The sequence below is a fragment of the Nipponia nippon genome, unplaced genomic scaffold (assembly GCF_047370975.1).
Source record: "Nipponia nippon isolate SJK-2023a ecotype South Korea unplaced genomic scaffold, ASM4737097v1 scaffold_20, whole genome shotgun sequence".
Classification (NCBI taxonomy): Eukaryota; Metazoa; Chordata; class Aves; order Pelecaniformes; family Threskiornithidae; genus Nipponia; species Nipponia nippon.
The window spans coordinates 9,527,223-9,553,178 of NW_028262337.1; the positions used below are offsets into that span (position 1 = coordinate 9,527,223).

At 38.7% G+C, this 25,956-nt stretch overlaps 1 protein-coding gene across 18 annotated transcripts in view; it reads left to right on the forward strand.

Moving 5' to 3' along the window:
* The window catches only part of ERBIN (erbb2 interacting protein), a 124,740-nt gene that overhangs the window by 40,672 nt on the left and 58,112 nt on the right, over positions 1 to 25,956 (forward strand). For 16 of the 18 annotated variants that reach the window (XR_015705249.1, XM_087759876.1, XM_087759880.1 and 13 more), the window contains 3 exons: positions 951 to 1,007; positions 14,022 to 14,219; positions 18,522 to 18,639. Coding sequence is in view for 16 of the 18 variants with exons in the window: in XM_087759885.1 (XP_087616011.1) it covers positions 951 to 1,007; positions 14,022 to 14,219; positions 18,522 to 18,639 (373 nt within the window). In the remaining 2 variants the exon portion in view is untranslated. Of the gene's footprint in view, positions 1 to 950; positions 1,008 to 6,221; positions 6,362 to 14,021; positions 14,220 to 18,521; positions 18,640 to 25,956 lie in introns of those variants that run through there. The other 2 variants (XM_087759884.1, XM_087759889.1) reach the window with 2 other exon arrangements.

The window sequence follows — 25,956 nt, forward strand, 5'->3', positions numbered from 1 at the left end:
TACCCAAACCAAGGAACTTCATTTCTCCTGGAACAATTTTGATTTTAAATCTGTTCTAGGATTTTTTTGAGGACGCTCTTGTGATGATTTTATGATGGGCTGCTTCTGCTTTTTATCAGAAAGAAATGAAATATAGTTCCGTTTATAGGTAAATCCTTTGAATGAAGCTACTACCTGTGCTCCCTACAATTTAAATTTTTTTCTAGGTACTACAAATTTGACAGATTATACTCTGCCTGACTCAGGTCCTTTGCTGTTCTACATGACTTGATGCTCAGTTAGATGATCTGTCTGGCCATAGTGACATTTAATCCCTCTGAAGATAGGTTCTACTTATGTCTTTGTTGGAGGCAAAATTTATCTTTCCATAGGTCCAGCCATTAATTTTGAATGTGTTCAGTTGAATACACTGGATGTTTTTGTTTATAATTTTTCTACTTCAGTGAAGATAACATCAGTGATCTGATATGCCTTACAAAATGTGTTGCAACTGTCTAAAAAATTCTTAATGATATAGAATTGTGCTCCTTCCGTGTTCTGTTGATTTCTGACGTATTCTTATTAACTTCAGAATTGTGCAAGAGATGTCTAGCATAAGAGATTTAATAATTTCATACAGCGACTAAAATGGAGTAGAAATGAAACAACTTGGTAGACAGAATGCTATAAAATCAAAATTAAAGTAGGATAAAAAGCAATGTTTTGTACTATTTTACACATACAAAATAATCTCCCCCAGAAGTATATGTGTAATTTTTACTGTCTTGGAAGTCTTACAAGTTGTCTGAAATCTTAAAGCTACTGTTCATACACATGTGCAGCTTTTCTTTTAAAAAAACAAAACCAGAACTCTGAAGGCAAAATAAATATGCAATGCAATAAAATATCAGTTTGTTCTTACCTGGTAGGGATAGGGTTGACTAAAATTTTTGTACCTTTGTCTTAAACAGAATGTTGGCTTTGAAAGCTCAGGGAAGAAGCAGCAGAGAGAAGAAAGTAACACAGTGGTAAGTATGTTATTTTTCTTTCCTTTGAACCAACTGCACAATATATTAAAATAGAAATGCTCTTCTTTATTCATATGTTGTAAGTCACCTCCAAAGTACTTGAATTTTATTCTGCATCATCTTTCATGTTGTTCTGAAGGCAAATTTTTAGTTACGAATATCTGTTGAAGAGCCAGGTGAATGATATGTATTTACATGTAATTGTGTGGATAAATAGGAAGGGGAATATATGGGGAAACTAAGTTTCAGGAAAATATTTCTGTTTTATAGCTCAATGTCCATTATTAAATGTTTTGGTTTGTGGAGCTTTAGCATTTTATACTGCTTTTTAAGTAATTTGGTTTTAGTTCTTAGGAAAGATAAGCGTATTTTTGAAAAACTTGGATAAAAGATGCTTGAAAAAATGCTTTGAATGCTTGTTGAGCCTCTTGCTGTCCTTTCTGGTTTGCTGATCTAAAGCCTAGGCGAACATCACATCATGTCATTTCTCTCTTATTGGTGTATTAATGTTCTTTAGCTAGAGAGCATACTTAAGAACATGAAAAGTATTAAGAAGCCAAATGAAGTTCAATTTTCTGTTTAAAGCTCTATGGAAAAGCAGCACATGTTCAGAATCAGCTTTTTTCTTTGTTAAATGGTGCCAGTGCAGATGGCACTAAGTTGCCTTTGCCTTGTATTGTAAGCATTTCTAGAGGCAAGTATTTCTCATTAATAGAAAGAATGCCCAATAGAATATTTTGTTTTCGGAGCTTCTCTATGAACTTCTGTGGAGGAGTTGTTATTGCGTACCACCCCCCTACCCCCCGCGAAAAAAACTCCAACAACATATGACAGCAGCTTCCATCTGCTCTGATTTTATTAATAGTGCTGCTCAGACTGTGGAAATGCTAATAAATATTGACACTTCAGTGACTGGAATTTCGAGACTATAAAATATCAGTTTAAAACATAGAAGATTTTCTGCATATTTTATCTGGCATTGCTACAAACAGCACATACTTAAGAAGATGGAAGCATGTGCACATGCTCGCTTTTCCCAGCCTTTTGTGTACTCTACAAGGCTGTAGGCTTTGTGTTGTGCTTTGGCATTCTCTGCTGAGCTAAGAAACTGTGCTGTTGCTGCACTGCCTCAGCTGTGCTTACTGCTCTGTAAGATTTGTTGCTTCCTATGGGCAAATGACTAGCAGTGGTCCCGTCCCGTCCCGTCCCGTCCCGTCCCGTCCCTTCCCGTCCCGTCCCGTCCCGTCCCGTCCCTTCCCTTCCCTTCCCTTCCCTTCCCTTCCCTTCCCTTCCCTTCCCTTCCCTTCCTTCCCTTCCCTTCCCTTCCCTTCCCTTCCCTTCCCTTCCCTTCCCTTCCCTTCCTTCCCTTCCCTTCCCTTCCCTTCCCTTCCCTTCCCTTCCCTTCCTTCCCTTCCCTTCCCTTCCCTTCCCTTCCCTTCCCTTCCCTTCCCTTCCCTTCCCTTCCCTTCCCTTCCCTTCCCTTCCCTTCCTTCCCTTCCTTCCTTCCCTTCCCTTCCTTCCCTTCCCTTCCCTTCCCTTCCCTTCCCTTCCCTTCCCTTCCCTTCCCTTCCTTCCCTTCCCTTCCCTTCCCTTCCCTTCCCTTCCCTTCCCTTCCCTTCCCTTCCCTTCCCTTCCCTTCCCTTCCCTTCCCTTCCCTTCCCTTCCCTTCCCTTCCCTTCCCTTCCCTTCCCTCCCTTCCCTTCCCTTCCCTTCCCTTCCCTTCCCTTCCCTTCCCTTCCCTTCCCTTCCCTTCCCTTCCCTTCCCTTCCCTTCCCTTCCCTTCCCTTCCCTTCCCTTCCCTTCCCTTCCCTTCCCTTCCCTTCCCTTCCCTTCCCTTCCCTTCCCTTCCCTTCCCTTCCCTTCCCTTCCCTTCCCTTCCCTTCCCTTCCCTTCCCCAAAGCAGTTTAATATGGTTTTATACCTCTTCCAGAGGCTTACCATCTCTTAGTCTGGTTGCCCTGTGTATTGTTTTCTTTGTATAGAAAGTCAGGAACTTGTCCTGTTTGTTTCCATGGATCTTTTTCACAGCAACAATGAAAGAAAATGGTGTTATTTAATGTAGAAATTAGTGGATTCTGAAAGCACGGCAGTTCTGAAGTATCTTGGTACAGCTAGCTGTACCAAATAGCTGTGATTACTAGCTGTACAGTAGCTGTCATTATTTCTACTGCACATTTAAAAAAAAAAAAAAAAAGGCATATGGTGGCCAGTGGGGGATGGAGTTCACTTCAGTATCCTATTGGGATAAATATTCCATGTTCCCGGCTATGTATTAACTTAAAAGTGACAAACACAAAAACCTAAACATGTCGGTTCCATAATGTAAAGGAATTCTTTAGCCATTTGAAAAACATCAGTGTTGAAATATCAAAATATCAGTGTCATAGCTTTTAAAAAAAGCTCAGTTTTTTGAATATTCCATGAAGGTTTGAGGGGCTTCTACAGTTTCTTCAAATGTCAGTTTGTCATAGTAGATACTCTTGAATTTATATAGCTTTTTTTGATTTGGAGAGAAGTGGGTGAGACTCAAGCATAGTGGTTTTAAAAACCAATTTATTCCTCTTAATGTTTTCTTAGTAACGCTACAAATATGTACCCGAAGAATATGCAATCAAGTCGAACATCAGAAACGAAGCTCGCATCTAATGCTAATCTCAGCAGCATTGTTAATGGTGTACAATTACAGATCATTCTTCAGATGAAATGTTCCAGCAGCACTTACTTGCATAGTTTGACTGTCCAGATGGAAGTTAGCTTCTAGGGCTGCCTCAGAAAAAGAGCAAAAGGCAATGTGTGAGAACTAAGTTGCAACTACCTGGGCTGCAGTTGTGTAGTGATGGGGTGTGTCTGTGTTGCTGTGTAGTTATTATGTCGCGTTAATATGAAAATTCAATATAAATATTAAAAAGCCAAAATTACAATTGTTTGAGTATCTGAACATTTTAAAATTTGTTTTTTACTGTAAACTTAACCTATAATTTTTCTCATCCTCTTTTTTCGTGTTTCTGTAATGGATCTTGCCTTAAACTACAGATCTGCACTCTCATATACCAGTGCCTTACTGATGCCTTGGTCTAGGATTATAAGAATATTGAATATTACTGCATTTCAGTTAAAGGCTGTACTTGAAATAGAATATTTTATTATGTAGGTATTTGCCAAGAGGTTTTTTGCTTCTTTTCTGAGTTTAAAAATAATACTTTTGTTGTTTTGTTTTCACAAAGTCAATCTGGTTTTGTCATTGTTAAGCTTTAGGCATGATAGGGCCAAGTACTGACTGCTTTGTTGTATTGCTGCTTTTTTACAGTTACAGAAATTAAGAGAAATAAATATTCAAAAGATTTCTTTAATATACTCAGGGTGGGTTTCACTTGCAGTAAACTCCTCAGGTTTGTTTTAGCATAAGCAGTTTAGATAAATTTCTAAGGTGAAGACCTTACACTTGTCCTTGTTGAACTTCATAAGGTTCTTGTTAACCCACTCTTCCAGCCTATCCAGGTCTTCCTGCAGGGTGGCTCTCCCTTTGAAGCATCCACTTCCCCACTCAGTTTGGTATCATCTGCAAACTTCATCAGGGTACACTTGATCCCATCATCCAGATCACTTAGGAAGATATTAAAAAGCATTGGGCCCAGTATCGATCCCTGGGGGACCCCACTTGTGATGGGTTGCTGGTTTGAAAAGGAGCTATTTACCACCACCACCACCCTCTGGGTGCAGCCCGTCAGCCAGTTCCCCACCCACCCCATGGACCACTTGTCTAGACCGTAACACATCAGTTTCTCTAGGAGGAGGCTGTGGGAAACCATATCAAAAGCTATGGATAAGTCCAGGCAGACAATGTCCACTGCTTGCCCCGCATGAACCGAGCAGGTTACTTTCTTGTAGAAGGCAATCAGGTCTGTCAACCGCGATTTGCCCTTGGTGAATCTGTGCTGGCTTTTCCCAGTGACGCGCTTCATTTGACTTGTGATAGCCCCCAGGAGGATTCGTTCCATAACTTTCCCAGGGACTGAAGTAAGACTGATGGACCTATAATTTCCTGGATCCTCCTTTAAGCCCTTCTTGTAGATAGCAGTAGCATTTGCCTTCCTTCAGTCGGCTGGGACATCCCCCGATCTCCACGACTTCTTGAAGATTATGGAGAGTGGCCTCGCAACAACATCAGCCAGCTCTCTCAACACCCTCAGGTGGTGTCGTGGTTTAGTCCCAGTCAGCAACCAAGGACCACACCGCTGCTTGCTCACTCCCTGGCTCCCGGTGGGATGGGGGAGAAATCAGAAGAGTAAAAGTGAGAAACTCGTGAGTTGAGATAAGAACAGTTCAATAATTGAAATAAAACAGTGTAAAATAATAATAATAATAATAATAATAATAATAATAATAATAATAATAATAATAATAATAATAATAATAATAATGATAAAAGAATATACAAAGCAAGTGATGCACAGTGCAGTTGCTCACCACCCACTGACCGATGCCCAGCCTGCCCTTGAGCAGCAATCACTGCCCCCCGGCCAACTCCCCTCCGTTTATATACTGAGCATGATGTCGTATGGTATGGAACAGCCCTTTGGCCGGTCTGGATCAGCTGTGCTGGCTGTGCCCCCTCCCAGCTTCTTGTGCACCTGGCAGAGCATGGGAAGCTGAAAAGTCCTTGACTGGTGTAAGCACTACTTAGCAACAACTAAAACATCAGTGTGCTGTCAACATTATTCTCACACTAAATCCAAAACACAGCACTACACCAGCTACTAGGAAGAAAGTTAGCTTTATCCCAGCTGAAACCTGGACCAGGTGGATAATGTCAGGGCCCATCAATTTGTAGGGGTCAGGCTCCTGTAATGTTCCTCCTCCTATTGTTACTATTCGCCATTGTTGTTTCGTGAGTAATGCCTTTTATTTCTTTTGCTCTGAATGTTGTATGTGAGCAAGTACAATGTGTTTTTTGGTGTTCCCTGCCTGCGTGAGGACATGCAGCCATGGATGCAGTGGAGCATTGTTTTAATATCAGGAGTGGGGAGGCTCAGACTACAGCTTCACGTTAAAATGGTGAAATGGTTCCAAAATCCCTTTTATTTCCTACCACTTGTTCTCTCCCCCAGAGTACAGCGCTGTGGTTCATTTATTTGTACTGACCTGAGTGTTTGCCAGTCTCATTCACTGAAATGAATGACGTAACCAATCCAGTTTTGCAAAAATTTTTTTTCTAGACGAGACAGAAAAGAAATAGCTTGGATGAGAGGGAGGAGGAGGTGAAAATACCTTAACTTGGCATTGTCACCAAACGAGGCTTCGACACCTCAACCAGAGAATGCCAGTGCCACATACAAAGAGGCAGTCTCTTCACAGTACGTGCTGTCTTTTCATGTTTCAGCTCCTTGTCAGTGGCCATCAGGTTTGAACCATACTTTCCTCTCCTGAAGAGAACAAGAAAAAGGATTTCAGAGAAACAAACTTCCATCTAGGGTTTGCGGGGTGCTGGTTGCTGTCTGTTAAATTAAGATCTCAACATTCCCATCCAAGAGGACTGGATTGATTTTAAGGGAAGGCTGAACCAAGCCCTAGCGCCCACTCCCAGCTTCTTTACATGATTTGCTGATGAGCAAGAGGTGCTAAGTAATTTCTGAGGTTAAAGAATGAAGGATAATTGCATTCGTACTTTACTGTAAGAGCCGAGGATGTTTTGTGTTCCTTAAAGTACTAAGATGTTTACAGTTTCCCCAAATTCATGAGGACTAGTGCTGTTGTTTGCTGGAAGAGATTCATTTAAGCTGTGCTGTGAGTTTTCACAATATAGTGTCTTTCATCAGCAAGCCAAATAGCCTGTGTCTTGGTGTCTTCTGTGGTGTGTGTTGCTGCTTTAAGAAGAGAAAAAGCTTTAACATCTCTAAAGACAGATTGGTTCATGTTTTTATGTCCAGTATGCGAAGGTTCATTTCCTACTGACTTTTTTTAATTTTTTTAAATGTAGAGGAAGTAATCAATTCTTCGGGTTTGTTTTTGTTTTTTTTTTAGTGGATTAAATAAGATTCTTAATAAATAACTTTTTTTTTTTTTTAACTCTTTGTTTAAACAGGAGTATGTTGGGACTTCTGTCAGTTGGCCAAATAAACCTTCTTGTATTTGTCAGGTTGCCTGTTAGGTTACCTGTTGCCCACCACAATCTTTGCCTTTCCTGTGTTTATACATCCTCAGCTCCATAATTCTTGAACTTTTTTGTAGATGGTGGAGTGGGCTAAAAAGAACATGACCAGATATTTTTGTGCCTAGTTGTTTGTGCCTTTCCGTACAAACATCTGATAGCTGGTTTCATTTTCAGCTCTGCTGCTGATGTGACTGGTAAACACCCTTTTGAAAGGCTTGAGGGGGGGAAAAAAGTGCTTTCACCAGCTTAGAGCATGAGTGGTCACATCCTGTTAGCATCAGACAGGAAATTTAAGGGACGATTGGTACAGTGAAACTATTGCTTCTAGAGCAAATAAATAGAGATTAGGAACAAAATTACTTAAAATTACTTGTATTACTTGTACAAAATTACTTGTAACAAGCCTGAGTTCAGAATTTTCAAAAATGTGATACTTGGGGGGCTGTGTGTTTTGGTTTTTAGGTTTTTGGCTGGTTTTTTTGTTGTTTTTTTGGTTTTTTTCCTATGGGGTTCTGGCAGATCTGCAGGTGCTGTTGGGCTGCCAGGTACTTGGATGACCGGGGTGTGCAGGGAATCATGAAAGAGTTCGAGGAAAGAGTGATGTTTCACTGGATGATGCTGTCTCTTTTGGATTAATATTTAGTGTTGTTGCCGTTGCTCTTGTTTGCTTTCATTGATGATGGTCTTTCAAACCTGTGCTTTGCTTTTCTGCTTCTGGTGATGTTGTTATTTTCATTAAAAATGTTTCACCGTTTATAGATTGTATTGGGTGTAGGTGTAGGTTTTGATAGCAGGGCGGCTGCAGGGGTGGCTTCTGTGAAACCTTATAACTCTCTGCAACTACCTGAAAGGAGGTTGTAGTGAGATGGGGGTCGGGCTCTTCTCCCAAGTAACAGGACGAGAAGCAATGGCCTCAAGTTGTGCCAGGGCAGGTTTAAGTTGGATATTAGGAAAAACTTCTTCACTGAAAGGGTAGTCAGGCACTGGACCAGGCTGCCCAGGGAAGTGATTGAGTCCCCATCCCCGGAGACATTTAAAAAATGGGTAGATGTGGTGCTTAGCGCCATGGTTAGTGGTGGACTTGGCAGTGCTAGGTTGCCAGTTGGACTTCATGATCTTAAGGATCTTTTCCAGCCTAAATGATTCTATGCTTATATGATTCTGTAAGATGCCAGAAGCTGCCCTGATGTTGGATGGAGCCAATTCCAGCCAACTCCAAGATGGACCCACTACTGGCCAAAGCTGAGTCAGTCAGCAATATTGGTAGTGCCTCTGTGATGATGTTTTTAAGAAAGCATAAAAGATTGCTTCACTGCAGCAGCCAGGAGAGAGGAGTGAGAATATAAGAGAAACAGCTCTGCAGACATCAATGTCAGTTAAGGAGAGGGAAGAGGTGCTCCAGGCGCCGGAGCAGAGATCCCCCTGCAGCCCACGGTGAAGACAATGGCAAGGCAGGCTGTGCCCCTGCAGCCCATGGAGAGTAATGGTGGAGCAGATATCCACCTGCAGCCCCTGGAGGACCCCACACCAGAGCAGGTGGATGTGCCTGAAGGAGGCTGTGACCCTGTGGAGAGCCCATGCTGGAGCAGGCTCCTGGTAGGACCTGTGGCTCTGTGGAGAAAGGAGCCCACGCTGGAGCAGTCCATTCCTGAAGGACTGCATCTCATGGGAAAGTACCCATGCTGGAGCAGTTAGTGAAGAACTGCAGCCTGTAGGAAGGACCCACATTGGAGAAGTTCATGACGGACTGTCTCCCGTGGGTCGGACCCCGCACTGGAGCAGGGGAAGAGTGTGAGGAGGAAGGAGCGGCAGAGAGAACATGTGATAGACTGACTGCAACCCCCATTCCCTGTCCCCCTGCGCCGCTCGAGGGGAGGAGGTGGAGAAGTCAGGAGTGGTAGGGTGGCTTGATGGGCACCTGGCAGCCAGTCAATGTCAACCCACCAGATAGATATAGTCTACTGTTGTTGCAGTGTAGATCTGATAGAATTATAGTCTTTGCTTTGCCCTAGCTTCTCCAATAATTTTTTTCTGGATATTGACTAATTATGCGGTATTCTCCAGTTGTTACTTCACTGGCTTTTAGCAAGTGTTACTGCTTGTAACAGTGGAGGGCTGATAGCTGTAATTAAATCAGAGGCTGGTAGTAGATGCTTGTCTGTTGTTTGATCAGGTGGGGACGGGGAAACATGGATCTGGAAGTAGAGAACCCTCAATTTCAAAATGGAGAGTTGATTTTTTAAAATTTTTTTTTATTGGATATTGTGACCTTGAACAAGTCCCGTAATACCCCTTGATCAGTTTGGCCTTGCTTATTAATTCTGAAACTTTAAAGTGCTCCAACTCATTCATGGTCTCAAATGGGATAGACTATCCAAACTGATATCTATCTATCTAGTTATATAGATAGAAGGCAGAAAAAAATAAGATGAAGCTTTGACACAGTTTATATTAATAAATTGTGTAGTTTCACACCAAAACATCTTTCAGTCATGAACTCTTACCTCCCTCTCTTTTTGATCATAGTGGTTAAGCGCTACCATTATACCATACTTATATATACTACCATACTTATAGCAGAAAACAATTTTTCTCACAAATTTGAGACTTCACAGAATAATTAGCCTTCACCACCACTGAACTCATAGAGGAAAACCTGTCTACATAGTTGTTGTTACCTTCAGGACATAGGCAGGTCAATAGATAACATTTTCCTTTGTCCCATTTTGTGTAGTTATTGTGGAATTTGTTTCCTATTACTGTCATAGTTAATGTGTATGAATTAGTGAAGACTATATTTCACTGAAATACACATATCTGTAGTTTAAACCACCCGTTTTTGAGTTTACTACAGATACTACAGCGTCTCTGATCCTCAGATGCGATCCTCAAATAAGCTTGGAAGAGGAGGTGTGAAATAAATGCTAAACATGATTCATGGAGCAAAAAAAAATGGTCAGAAATCTGATAGTTTATAATTAGCAAACATATCAATTCAAGCTAGGTATTTTTTTAACACTGAATTTTTTGGAGTGGTAGATTAAGTCTTCACAAATGAAACGCAGCTAATTCTCCCTTATACCTTCCAACTTGTGAGCCTTTAATGATTATAAAGAAAAGCTTCTGATTATAGAGTGATGTTTTTCCCTTTCTGTTCCTTCAAGAAGTAAAGAAAAGCCAACTGTATGAAGATCCTAATTTTATCTCTGTTGCCTGTGAACACTGAACTTGAGATAAACTCGTGTCGAGGCTTTAATGGTTTAAAGAACAAATGGGTTTTGTTTGTGGGGTTTTGTTCCCCCTCCTTAGTTCTTCAGTAGATCTGCCTCATAAAAATTTGGAGTTGTTAAGTAGTGGAGAAAAATAATCCACCACAGTGTTGTAGATCTGCAAAACAAGTTTACATTGTTTGATTCAGTGCCTTCAGATGGTCTGTTGTTGTGGTATATTATGAAACGAAGATTTTTCTGCTTGCTTGACTTCCCCGTTTCATGGGAAGGGAAACAATGCTATACTTCATGTTCCCTTAGACCTTCTGTGTATTTACCCAAACTATCCATGGAGAAGTTCTTATTTTGAGCAATATAAGAAAAGCACGTGTTCTGTGCGACACCACATTTTCCTGTCTTTGGTAATTATAACAGTGTACTCTCTTCTGTAGTACATCCTTCCTTTCCTCCATTACAGTTTTTCTGCTTGAGCAACTGACCACAAGATAGGTGGACAGATAGACAGATAGGGAGGGATGTGTGTGTCTGACTGTCTATATATATAAATATATATTGCAGAAGAGTGGTGGTATGGAATACTTGCTGCGACTATTCTACTGCACCCATTTTCTAGTATGGGCAGTCGTCTCTGTTGTAGGACACCAGTGCTGAACAATTCTTCATATATGTGTAGAAGTAAAATTTGAACAAACACAAGACAAATTTGAACTAAATCACATTGTGTAGTTTCCTACATTTACTTAAATGCATTACATTTACCTAACTTGCTTCATTCTGGTTTTTGAAGCGTTATAATTAGATGTATGCTCAAGTTGGTCAAATCAATGGTTTTGGGGGAGGGTCGTTTATTTGATACTTAAATATGAGTTTGGCTATTTTGGCTTGAGATGTTAGCTGTGAGTTTAGGTACTTTAACTGACGTGATAACTGACTGGAGATATGACCCAACACCGTGATGTTGTACAGGCATTTGCTTACTGATCCGTGTTTACAGTGCTGTGGATGCATGTGACCTTTAAAAAAAATCCTTCCTCTCCAAGCCCCCCAAAAGCTCAAGATCTCCCTTACAAAATAAAGGAATAAATTAGGAAAACTAGGTATGTGTGTTTTGCACTGTTAGGCCTTATGAGTTTTGTTGCTTCAGAAGCGTCTTAGACCTGAGCAAGTAAGACTAGGTGTGAAGGGAACAGCCACTGAAAAAGAGAGGGCAAACAGTGTAATGTGTGCTCTTTTTGAAGGATTTGAAAGGAAAAGAGTATCTTTCTTTGTTATCTATATGAACCATATAGTGAACTTTTTCATATTCTGGAAACTAAAACATAATTGTCAGAAGTTGAAATGATTGGACGAAGTGAACTTATTGATGACTGCAGCTGGTACGATACAGGTGTGTCTTTTCTTGCCAGACTTCTGGTAATCAACTCGCACGTACAATCTCTGCTTCCAGTCCTTGTTGTTTCCAAGGCATATGTTCTTCTGTTTATACTGTTTGAAGAGACTCCTGTTGGTGCTTCTTTCTGAAGTGGTGTGGTTTTCCACAGCTCTGCAGATCTCTGAAGTAATAACAAAATGAGACAATATTTCTTTTTGTTAAAGGCTTTTTACTTTGTAAATGTTGGCCGTGGAATTCCTTTTGTGCCTTCACGTGCGGCCTCTGAGGCTTGGAGAAGGCGTGGGTAGCTCTGACGCAGTGAGCACGTCAGCTTCCATAGCATCTGTGGCATCTGGCTGTGGGTGGTTGGAGGATGGCATGCTGGAGACTGTTCCTGTGGAAGAAGCAGGAGGAGGTTATGCTGTCTCTTTTGCAGACTTTCCCATTCTGTGGAAATCCCCAGCATGGAATTTGCAGTCTCTAAACTCTTTGCATTGCAATACAGTTAAATATTTTTATTTTTAGATCACTTTTTATTTAAATAACATAGCTGGAGTTGTACGGGAAGTGTTAAGTGTTCTGACAGATAAATCAATGTTTTAACAAAATTCTAGCAACATTGAAGCATTGTTAAAAAAGCAAGTCTTTACATACCGCTGTTATAATGAAGAGTTTTCTTCCATCCTTTTAATGGATGGATGTAGAATCTGACTGTATCCAGCCTGAGTGATAAGTTGTACTTCTCTTTAGTGGAAACACTGAAGTACAGCAGTCCCTTGACCTGTTGTCATATAAATTAAAGCATACTGTGAAGTACTGGGCAAGCTAGCTGCTTACAGAGGAAAATCCAAGTGCGTGACTTTTTTTTCTTAAGAAGAGGGATCTTGCAGCCTGTGACTTCATATAGTGCAGTGGCCATAATGTTTTATTTTCTCCCTGTATTACTAACATACTGTTGGAAAGTTGAAGTGCAGTCTGCTAAATATGTCTGAAAGACTTTTTTGGCACTTGGAGAAGAAAGTTTCCTGTCACCAATCCAGAAGTTGAAATATAATTTCTGCAATTCCAAAAAAATTGAGATTTAAAAAAAAAACCAACCATATATTAATTTGGAGTGTTGGCAGTTTGATTGAGAAAACAAATAATCAGTGCTGTTTTGGAAAACTATGTATTTTTAGGCCAATTTCCTGAGGAAATGAAGCTTACATGATCATGTTGTCCATCTGCACATGTTGGTCCTTCCTGAAAAATTGTTCAGTCTGTCATCTGGTTTCAGCCAAACTTGAAACTTGAGGTGACATTTTGAAGACGGTTGTTTCTGAATTTTGTGAAAATTCATTGGTAATTAGAGGAAAGAAACCTAAACTTGTGCTCTTGCTGAGCAGAAGAGAGGCAGAACATGGCTGTTGTATGCCGTCAGTAATCAGCTAGTCAGTTTGCACCTTTTACGTTTCTTGTCTCTTGCTGAGAAGGAATATTGTAGAAGCCATGGAGAGTAGAGGGGACTGTTGTAGCAATGGTTGAGTTTACAGGAAGAAAGATACATTTCCATAGCAAAGTGAGGTTTCCTTATTTCCAGTGTGCACAGCAAGATGTGTTGAAGTTTTCCAAACTGAATGGAGTTGCAAAAAGAAGTCACTTCTCTATGTCTGCACTTGGAAACTTTTCCTTTTAAACTGTAGATAGAACAGTTGGTAGAAACCATGCCTGTTCTTTTTGTTGTATTCTGTCTTTAAATGACAGATTTGAAATTAAGGTACGTGAATTTAATCTTACTCATTAAAAAAACAAACAAACAAACAACTTCCTTATAGCTACATTTTAATACTCTGTAGAGGGTAGATTTTATTATATTAAACAAAAACATCATCCCAGTAACCTTTGTAAAGGTAGGGATAAGCTATGTTGTAAAAGCACAACTGACACTTCAGAACTGCTGCTTCACAGATCTCTGCTTCTCTGCAATGTAGGGCTCTGTTAGCAGGTGACAAGTTACAGGCTAAATTTTGACTTCAGCTTCTGGTGTGTGTAGGTGTTTTAACCCCATTTAATGCCACTACAGATCTGTTGTGTTTAAAAGAAAATAAATACTCTCTCTTCCCCGCTCTTTCTCATGTATGTGTATACATACACACATATGCAGGTATGTGTACACTTGTTTCTTTCTTAAGTATTTAGCAGCCAGTGAAGTTTGAGAAGCTGCCATGTGAGTATTTCTGAAGTTGTCCTGGTTTTTAAGTTGACCAATTTCTGTTTTACAGTGCCTGAAAATGACAACAAAGCGGAATTTGTTTGTGCGGCTGGTGCCATGCCGCTGTCTGCGTGGAGAGGAGGAAACAGTCACTACGCTTGATTATTCTCACTGCAGCCTGGAACAGGTGCCTAAGGAGATTTTCACTTTTGAAAAGACCTTGGAAGAACTCTATTTAGATGCTAATCAGATTGAAGAGCTTCCAAAGGTATGTTGGGTGGTTTTCCTTTTAGTTATGTTTATTAACTCTGTTACTTCATCAGCATTGTAGAAGCCGATAGTGTCTAGCTTCCCACTTCAGCTTTTAGGCTGCAGTTTGCCAAAGATTTTAAAGCAAATGTTGGTCCCAGAAGAAGCAGCCCTGGTAGAAGTAATGTTTACGTATTCCAGCTGGACTAGTTTGCTGCATGAATTGGGATGAAACTGCTTAAGCAGCTGATCCAGTCTGAGAGGTACGTAGCCGAAGAGGCAGGCTAATTTATTTCTGTGGCAGTGTCTGCTCAAACTGAGTAACTATTCAAGAAATTGTGGCATTCTGAATCTCTGATAACACATGAAGACTAGAAACAGCAAGATTAAATGTCTTGTTCAGATCTCTGCGCCCACAAAAGATAGCTACAATCCAAAGTATCTATTCACTTGAAGTCCTGCTTTCTTCTTCAATATGTGACCGAAGAGACTTTCTGAAGTATCTCCGATTACTTAAGTTCAAAAACTAGAGAGCTGGAATGCCACTCTGATTACATCTTTATTACAGAAATTAGTATTTGTTGTTTGTTCTGAAATCTGAAGACAAACTGCATGCTGAATTAGTAGTATACTAGAGAAAAGAATGAAAATTTTTGCCAGTGAGACTGTTAAGAAGTACAAAGTGATCATTGCAATAGACTTGTTTCCATTACTAGGTCCTATCTTGGTGGAATTAGAAATTTAGTAGTTAGATGAAAGACTTAATATTTAAAATTGTTTTGTCACAATTGAGTGCAAATCTTCACTGTCATGCAGGACAGCTATGGAATGCTTTGTTAGAATTTTTGGAAGTTTGCTATAACCACTACAGGTGAATGAAACAAATGAGAAAACAAAACAATTTCAGGATAGTAACTTGACAGATATCAGAAGCCGTGGATTCCAGTAAAGCTGACTTAAACCAGCTTGAGTGCTTTTGAAAATCCAGCCTTAAGTGGTCCTGAGAAGCCATCAATGAAAATCTGTATTTGTATGTTGAATAGAGCTAATAACATATAAGTTAAAACCAGACATTTTGTCAAAATCTGTTATAGTTTAGAGCTTCCACTATTTTATTCTTGTCTCTTCCCAGGCAGCTATTTCTTTACTCCAGACTTAGTCACTTTAGGTTTCAGTAGCTTGCTTTTAAAGACTTTGTATCAGCCTTTGAGGTATTTTTTTGTCAGATGATTTCAGAGCTTCATTCCGGTCTTTCATGCTTTATTGGGGAAGAATAAATTGAATACTTAAAAAACAGAATAAAATACCTTTCTTAGAAAAAAAAAAAAAAAAAAAAAAGAAAAAAAGAGGAAATCTTCTGAACTCTTCTTGCATTAAATTCCTATTTCCCAGATCGTGAGAACTAAACAAACATCTTCCTCCCAAACTCATAATTCTCTAAAAAATTCCTTTTAGTAATCTTAAAAGAGGAAGAAAGACTGTACTATAGCGATCAAATGGATGCACGTTGGCATTTTAGACCAGAAGTGGTTAGTCTGCTTTGTCTTCCTTTTCTGTTACATGCCATTTGATTTCATTAGTCAGTTCCTATATGAAATCCAATTTTGATATGTGAGTAAACTGAGAGGTGGGCAGTCTACCACTTGCCTTGGTCTAGTCTAAGATTAAATTAGCCATGCAATTAGAAAGACTGTTTGAACATTTATGTTTTGTTCCTTTTTGCTTTTCTTTGCTGAACTGCAGGGACCTGTAATAGCCTACATTTGCTTCATGTTAATGTGTTTGTACATTATAATGTCATCCATATAGACTTATTTTTGAGAAGCTAAGCATTTTTTTCAGCTTTTAAGTAATTCTGGTCATTATTTTTTACTACACTGTCAATTTTCAAAAGAAAAAAACCCACATATAAATTCAAATACTGTAAAGGAAACAAGCAGAGAGATTAGGGAGTAGTGAAGACATAGTAAAAGTGTTTTATTTAATCATTTGACAGAAAATGTTCTCTTAAAACTATCCATAGAAGATCTGTAAAGGAAGGCCTGTAATTTTTGAAATGATTCTAGCCGATTTGGAACCAGAGTTTCAAGCTGTATATGCCTTTTCCCTAACTCAAGCTTTTGTTTAGTCTCTTAACTCTGAAGAAGGCTTCTAATTAAGCCATCTCAGATGAAAGGTGAGGTACTTATTAGGCTGTCTCCAGCTTTCTGAAGCCTGGTTGAGACATTCCCACTCTTCCCCTTTCCTGTTTGCCCCAGTGGTGTGTTCTTATCCCTGTTTTGGAATCTACTGCCCTTTGTATGCCACAACATAGCTGGTTTGGGGCTGTCTTGTCAACCTGATCACTGAAATGGCCTGTCAGTGTGTGTGGCTTTTTTTTTTAATTATCTTTAATTGCCTCCAGTCTTTTCAGAACTCCAGCATACTTCAAAAATTGGTTCTTACAGTATAACTCCTTAATTTCATTGACTGGCTGAGGGCGCAGCACGAGCAAACTGCAGTGGAGAGAAAGATGGTGGTAGAGAAGGACTTTGCTTTATACAAAGTGCTGGTGTGTAGTCTTAGTTTCAGAAGTGACCGGGCATTTGAAATGCTTTCATCTTGTGTGCTAAATCACATCTGAAAAGGTATTCCATTTATCCCAAGTGCCACGGTGTGCATTTCAGCTGAAAACCTTAAACTGTAGCAGTTTTAGTTTTCCGTCTCACTTTGCTCTTTGGAAGACATTAGAATTCTGCAGTAAAAGAGTCCTTAATTACATGACTTCTGGTGTTTACTAACAGTAATGATGATCTGCTTAATCACTGAATATTCGAACATTAAAAAAGAACAACAACAAAAAAAGGAACAACTGCAAAGTCAACACCATACAAAACTCCCCTCCCCTCCATTTTCCTTTAGGGATCTTGCAATTCCTTGTGCTGCATTTGCTTTCACCTGATTAATTGGGGAAATTTCTAATGATTCCAAGAGTCCAGATTATTGTTTTCAGAGATGAGTTTTAAGTATATATTCTTGTTTGAAGTACTGAAATAAAGGAATGGCTCCAAAACACATGAGCTCATCAAAGTTCTCCTTCCCATATAATATCCTAAGTAAATTGTGACTCTTCAAAGCCTTAATGATATCAACTAGTTCTAACAGGTGCACATTTCTGAGGAATTGGAAACATTAGTAGGCAAGTTAAAGCTCATTCCTTGATCTGTCCATCTTGCTAATTTATGTCTGCTTTTGTTCTGGGGTGGTATCTGCAAGTGTTACATGAATAGGGCTTGTTCAGTGGTCTGTGGTTGAAATAATGGCTTCATAATTGAGAGAAACCCAGGAAATTTTGGTTGAACTAAGCCCATTGCTATGGTGTAGATTGGGATAAATTTTTTTAGTCATAGAACACTTCCTGGTTTTGTATGATCTTTTCTAAGAATTCCAAAAGGAAATAACACCAAGTCCAGGTATTTAGGAATGATCTTACCCAAAAATGTCGGGAAAGGAATATTCATCATAAATTATTCAGATGAACCTTTTCAGCCACTTTCTTACAGATATTTATTTTGTACTATCTGTAAGGTTCCTATATATCATTTGAGGATTTTTCATCCGTTACACTAATATTACTTGCCCTGTTTTGTCAATTTGTAAAGCTTTAGGGTAAGAATCTCAAAGTACCTTGCATACAGGAAGAGATCTGACTCTGAGCTAATATTTGATACAAATTATAATGCATGTATACAGAAGAGATCATACAGTTTTCTATATCCTTAGATCAAACTTTCACTAGTTTTCATCATAATTTTCTTGGATTTTTGTGTACTTGAGCTAGAAAGCATAGAAGGGGAAAAATATTGTAAGATATAACAGAATATAATTTAAACTTTTAGAGAAGATCAATACCTACTCAAATTCTGTGTTGCAGAACTATTTGACTTTAAAAAATGCATCTATCAAGTTTTTTTCTTTTTTGAAGAAACTGGAATTACCTCTGGGGTATCACATGCCATGTCTATTATGGAAAATATTTTGCGATGTTTGCAAGACGATGTGTAACTACAGGTCACAATTTCTGAGATACTGGAAGGAATTTGTAGGAAGTGTTAAGCATATCTGCTGGCTTGTTGTGACTGTTAGCAGTTTTTTGCTTTTCTAAGCATTGTAAACTTAGTCAATTTTGAGTAAAACTAGTTAAATCAAGTTTGTATAGTCAAAGACTCTAAATAGTCTGGCCTTCAAGCTGTGAGGTCAGAAGTTTAAGGGGATTAAAAACAAAAGCTATATAGAGGAAACTCAGAGAAAGTCACACTCACTTTTTTCTTTGTTTCAATAGCAACTTTTTAACTGTCAGTCTCTGCACAAGCTGAGTTTGCCAGACAATGATCTAACCACATTGCCAGCATCCATTGCAAATCTCATTAATCTCAGGGAACTGGATGTCAGCAAGAATGGTAAGTCACTTCACTTACTATATTGGGGTAGCTAAAAGTCAAATCACTGTTGACTGTACAAAGACACTAGTGAAAGTAGTAGCTAGTAAATTTTAAATTACTACTCTAAATCACTGCTTAACATAAAAGATGCTCTTTGATGGTCTGGTTGTGGTATTTAATTGTATCTCTCAAGTTGATTTGTTTGTACTTTGAGATTCATTACTGAAAACTGATATTGTAAAGTATTTTCTATTCTCTCTAGATGCATATGCTCAAATTTGTTACTTTTAGTGGCTTTCCTCATGTTTCGCTATACTACAAGAGAGCACAAGAATTTGCAAATTTTTGCTGGATTCTATTGTTATATTTTGTTTCATATGAGAATTATTTTCAGTTAATTTTAATGAGCTGTCTGAAAATTGTAGTAGGACTTGGCTGCTTTGCTGTCCAGCTCTGGGGATGGTAACCTCTGTCACATGGGGAAAAGTGACTACGGACAATGGCTGGTTCACTTGTCTGACTTGTTAAAAATCTATCATTTTGTGTAAGTCAGCCTTTTATAAATTATGAAACATTGTCAGACAAGTCTTGTATACAAGGGGTTTTATTAATGGTGCTGCTTTGGCAAGCTGGCAGATGTGTGCAGCGGTGAGGAAATTGAAATAACTTACATTGTCATCAGGCTTATTTGTGTGGCTTACTTGAGATTAAAATAGTTCAATCATGCTAATTGGTGAGGATATAACAGCGTTGTCTTACTAATTCGAACTGAAGTAAGAGAACTTCTCCTTGAAATCATACTTGAAAATAAGAATTACATAAATATGCCAAAGATTTTATCATGTTAAATTCATTGTTTTATTTAGACAGCTAACTAATTATGACTCCACAAAGTTAAGTAAGTTCTGCTTTATTAAGAAGGTATTCCAGTTGTTGAGGTATTGGCATTCTCCTTGATTGTCCATTGTAGCCCAGTCTGTACTTAAACTGTTACTTTATTATTTCTGCCTAATGAACGCAGCATTTAGTGTGATAAATTGACCTGATTGTCACTGCTCTGTTCCTGGTACAAGTGGATTAATAGTCTTTCTTAAAGAACATTGGCCTTAAACTTTCATAGTGACACACAACAAAGAAAGAATCATCTTTTTGTCCTAGACTGAACTGTTGAAAGGATTAACTGTTTCCAGCACAAGTTCTCAATGCAGAAGACTTAAAAACAGCAAAAGGGCATTTGAGTTCCAGTGCTGGCAAATTCCTTAGCTTATGTACGTAAATAGGCAGCTGGTCACTTACCAGCTAGAGAGTTACTTGTCCGTCCAAAATGGCGTAACCTTTAGCTAAGCCTTCAGAGAGCTGCTGAAAGAGCATTTGTTCCTCTGAGGCATATGAAGAATTTAAGGAGGCAATAGCTGAACGATACGCTATCCCAGTAAACTGTGAAGCTCTGTTTTCTAGGGGTTGTTTTGTTTTTAGCACCAGGACACAAGCTTATTTAAACTATTATCATGTGCCTGTTCTCAGTCTTATCACGGTTTGGATAGCTTCTCTGCTTAGTATTGCACATCAGAAATAGTCCTGAGCTCATGCGCTTGTTTACTTAGGACATCTTGTCTCCCACTATTCCTGAAAGCTCTGTAAAACTCAAAAAAAACAAATCAGTGTTTTCTTCTGATGTGGATAGAGCTAGATCATGGAGTGCAGATGCCTTTAGGTCAAATACGCATTTAGTTTTAAAGGTTGTATTTTAGAAGGATGGTTAGTTAGACTTCAGTTTTCAAATACCAACATACATGAAATACGATAGGATTTTCATGTAAGTTAGTGGAGCTGTTAGTGGCATAGGCATAAGTGAATGTATTGACCGAAGAGAAGTATTGAATTTTTTAAAGAGCTGATACAAAAATGAAGAATGAAGCTTCAGTTTAAAAATGTGTTCAAGTTACCTCATGAATGGCAGTTTGGCTCACAGAGGGAGACCTGTTGCACAGGAGAGCATCGAGCTTTCCACATAGACCTACATCATACCTGTATATGTGTGTGCGTAATATTTGACGTTCAGATGAAAGATCAAAATGGCAGAAATTCTTCACGGTAGCAGATTTGTTACATAAAAGGTATTAGTCGAAGAAAGCAATCATTATGATGTTTTAGTAGCTCATAAAGGGTCTTGCCTTTTTAATTTCAGATCTAAATGTGTCTAATTTCATATATACAATATATAAAACTATGTAGCAGAGACACAGCAGATGTGCAAGGGTGGATACTTAAGAATATTTAACAATATTTAATCAGAACAAGGATTCATCTAGTCTAGTGTCCTGTGTCCAACAGTGACCAAAAGCAGAAGCCTAGGGAAGATTTAGTGAAGTACAGAAAGCCAGGAGACATGCATGTTTCCCTGTGCGCTCCCATTGTCCATCACCTTCTGTTATTGGGCCTTCTTGAGCCAGACAGGGTGGGGTTTTTATTTAGTAGTCTTCATTTGACTCCTTCTCTGTTAATATGTCTAGACTTTGCATGAAGTGATGTATGTTTCAAGGCATCCGCTGAGTTACAGAGTACAAGCCTCTAATGGTTGTGTGTTGTGGAGCATGCAGAAGTCTTTGTACAAGTGTTTGGTTTGGAATATATTATTCATGGCTGCTGAAGAGGTCATGGCATAGATGTAGCCTAAAGTATCAAACTGCTGCTATATATGCAGCAAGCATGGAACAGAGTTAGTTTTAACTCTGGCTTTAGTCTTGGCAATAGGCAATAAATTCTGTAGTTTTTTGGTAGTGAGTACATCAGTCATCCTTTTATGGCATTTTAACCTGATTCCCAAGGCTATTGTGAACCCGTAGTATCAGAGGTATTCCATTGCTTCTTTCCAGGTACGTTTCATCTTTGAAGCTTTTACCTGAAGCTTGATGCTGTCCTAGTTGCAAAGATGAAATGATACTTGAACCAATGGTAAAATAAACAAACTGCTTTCCTATACCAGAAATTTCATCCAGCATTGTAGAAAGCATCAAGAGATGCACTTTTCTTCCAGTCCTACTGGGTTACATCCTAAAGAGAAGCAGCAGCATACAGAATGTAAGACCTGCATAGGAAAAATGAGTGTTTTATTGATGAAGCTAAAGGAAAATATAAAATTTTGTAATCCTCTATGGCCAGGTTACTTCTGTATCGACAGTTGTACAGGGGAAAAAATGCAACACCCACCCAGAAGACCCACAACACCACTCTTTGCCCCTAAATCTGTCTCTTTCAGGATTTATTAACCTTTAGGGGACAATAATTTCCTCATGGCTCTGGGATGCCAGCCTTAACCTGCACCTGGGACAATGTGGAAGACTGTCATGGAAATATTTTTACCTCTTCTTTGAAGAAGGGGAAGCATTCGTGTACAGTGTATGATGGCGTATATAAATAGACAGAAGAGTTAGCTTTACAGGTTACTAGAATCAAGTGATTTGAAAGGTTGAAGCATATGATGAAGTGACTGCCAGCGAAATCAGACTTTCCTGGAAGCCTGGGAAATGGCCTTGAAATTGCTTGCACCTGTGGAGTTAGCATAGTGGGAAACAGTGAGATGGTCTATTTTTCCCTGCTTGCAGGTGGTGAAAGAAAAACATGGAATTTTTTAAGTTCTGTATTATTCAGGCCTTTGGAGGATTAAATAGCAAGATTAGAAAATAACTGTCAAGACCAAAAGAAACATGGTTATTTTGGAAATAAGAGTATCTTCAGTAGTCTCTTAGATATTAAGGAGTGCTTCTCTTTCACTGTAATATCACAGTGAATTTAAACATGTCAGTTTGTCAGTCTGTATTGCAAGGAATATTCACAGAAAAATACACAAACTAAACCCAAGAAAGCAAATATACACACACACCTCCCAGTGTCCAGACATATCTGCCTATAAAATTATTTTAAGTTATTTTAAAGAATTTTGTTAACAGATGGAAATTTAGATCAAATATGTTTTCTTCAGTGTTTTAAAATCATCTGCTGATTTGGCAAACTCGCTTTAGTACACTGTGTGCCAAAAGTTGGGGAATTGGAAAATGAGAATTCATGAGAGTATCTAGTCCTATGTTGCCCATCTGGTGCATTTAGGAATATGGTTTTTCTAGGAATTGAGAATTATTCATAGTTAATAGGGAGGCAGATCCAAGTTTTATTTTCCGCAGGGAGAAGTAAGAGAGGAAGATCCTGAATACAAAAATAACTTGCTGTAAATTTGCTATTTCTCTGCTTATGTGGGGCGGAGGGATGGGAACGGCAGATAGGAGCAGGAGTTTTATATCATCCATGGTAGTGAAATAAAAGAAAAGAAAATTGATCTGGTGCTGACTCCTGAGTCTGTAGCTTTACTATAATGTATCATCAAATATAGCTCATAAATTTATCCTAAATGTAGGCAGCTATTCTATTTAAAGTTCTTTATTTAAGTGTTTATAATATTTTTTTTCTTAACTTTATTGTCTGTCTTATTAAAGATACTGAATAGGATCTGTCTCTGCAGAATAAAATGATCTCTGTGTGTAAGAGGATGCCAACAGAATAGAATTTCAATGCAGTTAAGGTCTTGAATGTGGGATTTGAGTGTACGTATCTGAAATTCTGAAATAAGTTTAGTACAGATCTCTTCCTGGACTCAAAGAAATTTTTGTAACACAGAAAAGGCATTGCAGACATAATTATGGGGTTTTTGGATGTGGATTTGAATTTAAAGACTGAATGTACCTTTATTTTTGTAAAGGGATGTGCTTTGAGTGACAGTCACCATGTATCAACCAAAAGTGACTGGATAGACAACACTGAATTTGCAGCGCAGGGTGGTAGGGGATGGGGGGGGACACACGACACACACGACACGGGACGGGACGACAAAGCAGCTTTATGTGTTTATGTTCTGGTTTAGTTTCAGGTTACTCTGGGGACTCGACAACGCTCCAGCCATGAATTAGACATAGCTGAAAACCACCTGAACCTTAGTAATTGTCCAAGACAGCATTATGAATAAAACTGCTGCCCACAACCTTCCTAGTGTTCCACATTTTGCAATTTTACCCTGATTTTACCCTGCCCTGGCATGTTTAGGTTTATGTAAATTAGCATCAGGCATGTCTTCAAGAAGCAGCATTATTGGCTATCCTTTTTTTTCCAGAGAAAAGGCATTTAGGAACCTGTCTTGCTACTCACACTCCTTCTCCTTTACGTTGTGTAAGAAACATGGCTAGAGCAGGCCTAGAGATACCTTACTCTAAAAATTGAAGTTCTTCCAAATGGTTTGAGGATGAATGCTTGGAAAACTCTTCTGGGCTTGCTGGAGTATCCTAGCTGTGCCAGTACATGTATATAAAAGGAATAAAAAACCCAAAAACTAAAAAAAAAAAAAAAAACAAACAAAAACACCACTAAACTGTCGTCTTGTTTTCTCAGCTCTGATAATTTAGCAGTGCAAGTTATTGTTGGAGAAAGTGGTGAGGAGTCATCCATTTAAAGAGATCAGGAGGCTAACATAGAGTATAAAATAGGATTCATTAGTGTCTGAACCTCACAGAATTGGCATGAGTTATTAGCTTTCAGATTAAAAACTTAAAATTTTGAATTTCACAAGTGGACTCAAAACAAAAAATTTAGAAATACTAAACTTGACTCAGACTTGTAATGGGTTCAAAGCTCTAAAAAAGCAGTTTACATCTTAATGTTGCTGCTTTTTCCACATGTGGACACTTACAAGAGCCTTTTGTCTCAGTTGTGAATAAATATTTTATTATTGTATAAATGTATGTAGTTAAGTACCCACCTCATTAACAAAATGAGCACCAAATACATTGCCAATACTGTATTTTATTGTAAATCTAATTGTATTATAATAGTTATTACAACCAATAAGAGTACATTTTTCTTTAAAACTCGTTAGAAAAGCTTAAAAGTTTCCCTATGGAAGTATTTCCTGTTTTGTTTTTTTTTTCTTCATCCCCCCCCCCCCCCCGCCCCGTTTTTTAAATGAAAACACTGTTTAATTTGTTTCTGTCAGATGTGTAGCTCAACTGACATTTATGCATTAATCATGACATGGACTGTACAAATGTTATCTGTTTTCCTGTATGAAAAACCTTCAGACAGTTCTCCAAATAAAGATTCAACTTCCATTTTTCACTGTGTAAACTTAAGAAAGGAGCCCCCAATGTAGTCATAGCATACAACTCTGCAAGTGACCATCATTAAAGGGAGGTCAAATGGGAAAGGAAACTTGAAAACTTTCAGAGCGTGTAGAATTGGAGAAAAGGACTTTGTAAAGTGAAGATGGAGAGGTGAATCTGCTTACTAAGCTGTAAGTAGATAGCTGTAAAGCAGAGTTACTTCAAAGAAAAATCAGGAAATCCAGTGGAGTTTGTTTTTAGAATTTTGTAACGATTTTGTAAGATTTTTAGATTAGTGATTTCCTTGATAAAAGCAAAAGTTTTTCTAGGAAGGGAACTTTCCTGCGTAAACAAAATGGAGAGAGTAGAGAAAGAAAAGCTGTATAAATATATCAAAATCAGTGTTTTATTAAATCTGTAACAAGTTTAATGATGATAGGTTAAACCTATGACAGATTTATTTTTTGAGTTGTACTTCTTGAGAAAGGAAGGTTTCTTCCACAGGTCTCTAAGCTTATATATTTTTGCCTTTAGTAAGAGAGAGTCAGAAAGCCACAGCTTCTGTAAAGCTCATATACAAGGAAAACCAAGTTGCAAGGAATTTCACAATTCTGACACTCTGAGAGTGCAAGAGGGGCAACTGATGTGACATATAGCAGGTTTCAAAAGCTTTGGGATATCTGCTTGCTGAACTAGATGAAAGTATATTTGAAATAGTTGCTCCTTTCTCTTGAAACGATTCATTTTTTTAGGATAGGTTTTCACTAAATAAGCCAGAGCCTCCTCAGCGGCTTGGCGACAACTAGTATGCTGAGTACCACCTTGTGCACAGGTACATGGAGGCCAACCTTGTGTCGAGCTGCAACTCCAGCTCTGATCAGGAAGTTGTTACTGCTGCCCTGCAGGCTGGTCAGGCATCTCGTGGAAACCTGAGATCCTGGTGGATCTGAAACCCACTGGGGCAGGGGATCCTCCAAGAATTTTGGAAAGAGGAATGAACGTTCAAAAGGAGGGATGGATGGGTCAGCATTGTGCGGTGAATTGATTGGGCTCTGACACACTGCTTACGTTGAATAATGAAAAGTGTTGCTTTTAATTCAGAAGATATGCAGAAATCCCAATTAAAGCAAATTATGTAAATATATAGGAATACAGACCATGATTGACTGATAATTCAGTTTAAACTTTTGCA